Source organism: Colobus angolensis, unplaced genomic scaffold (assembly GCF_000951035.1).
Source record: "Colobus angolensis palliatus isolate OR3802 unplaced genomic scaffold, Cang.pa_1.0 Scaffold17, whole genome shotgun sequence".
Lineage (NCBI taxonomy): Eukaryota > Metazoa > Chordata > Mammalia > Primates > Cercopithecidae > Colobus > Colobus angolensis.
This window is the reverse complement of record NW_012114821.1, coordinates 192,673-196,249: the sequence shown is the minus strand read 5'-3', so window position 1 is coordinate 196,249 and position 3,577 is coordinate 192,673. Positions and strand designations below refer to the sequence as shown.

Sequence of the window (3,577 nt, the reverse complement as noted above, 5' to 3'; positions counted from 1 at the left end):
CTCAGGAGGCTAAGGCAGGAGAATCACTTGAACCCAGGAGGCAGAGGTTGCAGTGAGCTGAGATCGTGCCACTGCACTCCAGCCCGGGCAACAGAGTGAGACCCTGTCTCAAAGCAAAACAACAAACACACATCAGATATATGTATATATTTGCATAGACAACTTTCAGGAAGACACACAATAAACTAACTGCTTGCCTCTGAAGAACAGGACAGGGAAACATGGATGGAGAGAGGCTGACTCTCAACCCTCCCCTGTGCTGCTGTTCTCCAAAAATGCCCACTCCCTCCAAATGTGTGTGTGTGCGTGCACATTTCTGTGTAAGTGCAATGCAATTCTAATTAGAATTCCAACGGAAGTCTTTTAAAGGAATGACTAAAACTACTTGAGAATTCATAAGAAGAATGGATGCTAGAGAATAGGAAAGAAGAGGGGGTAGGGCCTGCCTTGCCAGGAATCAGAGCCAAGGGTGGGTAGGAAGGCACTGTAATTAAACCAGCAGGTTGTCGATAGAGGAACAGATGAGGCCAGATAGGTATGTGGGAAGCTGGAAGATAACAACAATGGTACATTTTAGTTCAGCAGGAAATCAGTGGTTCCTTTAGTAACTTGTGTGTACCCAGATGGGATACATTAATAACCAATTTTGTTTGTTTGTTTGTTTTGGGACAGAGTTTCACTCTTGTTGCCCAGGCTGGAGTGCAGGGCGAGAACTTGGCTCACCATAACCTCCATCTCCTGGGTTCAAGTGGTTCTCCTGCCTCAGCCTCTCCAGTAGCTGGGATTACAGGCACCTGCCACCACGCCCGGCTAATTGTTTTTGTATTTTTTTTTTTTGAGACAGAGTCTCACTCTGTTGCCCAGGCTGGAGTGAGTGGTGCGATCTCGGCTCACTGCAACCTCCGCCTCCCGGGTTCACACCATTCTCCTGCCTCAGCCTCCCGAGTAGCTGGGACTACAGGTGCCTGCCACCATGCCCAGCTAATTTTTTTCTATTTTTAGTAGAGACGGGGTTTCACCATGTTAGCCAGGATGGTCTCAATCTCCTGACCTTGTGATCCGCTCGCCTCGGCCTCCCAAAGTGCTGGGATTACAGGCGTGAGCCACCGCGCCCGGCTGGTTTTGCCTTATTTCATACATGCGATGCCCAGTAGTGTTATATAGACATGGGGATGGCGGGCTCCTTTGTCTTGTTCTTGAGATGAAGCTATGTGTTTTCAGCACTTCACCTTGAGTGTTAGGTTGAGATACTTCCTTTCCACATTTAGGATGCTTTGTTCTTTTCTAAATCACCAGGTAACTCTCAAAACCTGAATGTCCTATTAGGACCAAATCTGGCTAACCAGTCCAGGGACAGATTCACTGCAGCCACGCCCTAACTTCCTCTACATGGCTCTGCACATCAACTTGTTGAAATTCACTGCTATGCTCACTTCCCACCACTGACTGCCACCTGATTCAGCAACCCCCAGTCCAGACTCCTTTGCCAGACAAGGCCAGATAAGGTTTTACCCCAGGTGGAAGCCACTCCAGTCAGCGGCTCAGTATGAACTAGGTCCACAGCTTTGCTCAGGACCTGTTTAGCCCTCATGAGGGAGGGCCCAGCTCTCCTCACTCACCTGAGTAGTCACTCCACAGGCTCTGGCTCTTCTTAGTCCCCTTCCTGTCCAGGACCCAGGGATCTTCCCCTCGTTCCAGCTGGGAGATTATGTCAGGCTTGGATCCTGGAAGTCCTGCTCGTGGGGAGGGAAGTCTTTGTTTATACAGTATTTACAGAGCCCCCTCCCCCTGCCCAAGCCACTTGTGGGGACATGAAAATGGACAGGACTCACCTTCTGCTGGAGCTGAGCACCCAGAGAGGTGATGAGAGCAAACCTCCAGGACCAGCCTGTCCCAGGCCCCATACCCTGAGAAGCCCCCACCCCAGTCTAATACACAGATACACAGACAAGGCCTGCTAAGGGGGCTTACCCAATGAGACTACATTCCCATAGGTTTCCATCATCACATTTCTGTAGAGGCCTCTCTGAGCAGGACACAGGCGGTCCCATTCATCCTGGGAGAGGAGCACAGCCACATCCTCGAAGGTCAACTTGGCCTGGAATGACAGGGGCTGCTGCAGGTAAGACCAAATCCTGACCTCTGTGATGGGAAGTGGGTGCATGTGACATGAGCAGTGGCAATGGGGGGAGGGGCTCTGTGAGCTGAGGTGGGTACTGGGAAGGGGCCACAGAGTTCAGGGGATGCAGATGCTCTGGCTCTCTCAGGAGCTCTATGGGGCACAGAAGGAACCACAGGGCTCTGGCTGGGGGCACTGCATAAGCACTGGGGACAGTTTACCTGGGGTCCTGCCGGCACTGGCAAGAGCCTGGCTGCTGCCATCACCTGGTCTCCTGGGGCCTCTGAGGATCACAGAAATTGAAGGAGCCTATGGGGCTGAGGAGGAGGAGGGGCAAATGAGGGGCATGGCCTTGAGACCCTAACTTCCTGGGGGGCCCTCAGGGGATCCCTGGGCCTCAGAGTCAGTGAGGGACACACTGAGGTCAGGTGCAAGGAGCTGCTACTTTTGCAGCCTTGGTCTGCCTTGCCTCCCCCATGAACTCTAACCCTATGGTTCAGGAGCCTGTCCAGGCCCCGAACACACGGTTCCTGGGTCTGCCCAGCCAGTAGTGGGCTCTCTGAACACCAGGTGCAAGGCACTTGCTGACTGGTCCCGGCCCATGGTCCTGCCATACACAAGGATACCAGCTCACCAAGGCCCTGTGTGTTCTATACCTGAGGCACTCACACAAGTACCAGACTGTCCCCAAGTCATGTGGGGGATACAGACATCAGGCCAAGCTGCTTCCCCAAACACCCTCCCAATTTAGAAAGCCTTGGCCACCAGGGTGACAATAAGACTCCCCTCACCCCACCCTTAGGCAGCCCTGGTGCTCCAGTGTGGTACCAGGTTCAACCAGGTATTCAAAGGGGAGGCATGAGAAGTGGTCAGTTCTGGACAAACTGAGTCAACAGTGGCCCAGGGATCTGGTCTGAGCAGCTGAAGGAAAACTTGTCATCAAGTGAGAAAGGGATGCTTGGGGTAGTGCGGCCCGTGCTGGAACGTAACACGACAAGGTAAGCAAGGGTATCTGACACACACCCGAACGGCTGGGAAAAAGGGGGAGTGGGGGCAAGAGCTTTCCTGACACATTTGGTCCTGTACAGGATAGGGTTCACAGTCCTTTGGAGCATCAAAGTCTGTGACAGGGACACAGAAACCAAGCAGGTGACCAAAGGTGGGAGATCACTCCAGAAAAACGTGGTATAAGAAAGCAACCAACCCCCTCACATGCTTGCCTCAGACGGGCACCACAACAAACAGGGTGCTTTAAGAGTGACAAAATCGGTGTCAGGGCTGCCCGGAAGAAAGGGCCTGGGGGCAGAAGTCAAGGGATATCATAATCCCATTGTCTATAAAACATCAGATGCAGGCAGGCATGGTGGCTCATACCTGTAATCTCAGCACTTTGGGAGGGTGAGGTGGGTAGATCACCTGAGGTCAGGAGTTTGAGACCAGCCTGGCCAACATGGTGAA

The 3,577-nt window shown here is 52.7% G+C and overlaps 1 protein-coding gene across 7 annotated transcripts in view; it reads right to left on the bottom strand.

The window, feature by feature from the left end:
* Positions 1-3,577, bottom strand: part of ZNF250 (zinc finger protein 250) — a 26,469-nt gene that overhangs the window by 8,154 nt on the left and 14,738 nt on the right. For 5 of the 7 annotated variants that reach the window (XM_011937988.1, XM_011937986.1, XM_011937987.1 and 2 more), the window contains exons 2-4: positions 2,341-2,436; positions 1,972-2,098; positions 1,620-1,733 (exon numbers count right to left, since the gene is read on the bottom strand). In XM_011937988.1, coding sequence (XP_011793378.1) covers positions 1,620-1,733; positions 1,972-2,098; positions 2,341-2,382 — 283 coding nt within the window. In that variant the 5' untranslated portion in view covers positions 2,383-2,436. Of the gene's footprint in view, positions 1-1,619; positions 1,734-1,971; positions 2,114-2,340; positions 2,437-3,577 lie in introns of all 7 variants that reach the window. The other 2 variants (XM_011937985.1, XM_011937990.1) reach the window with 2 other exon arrangements.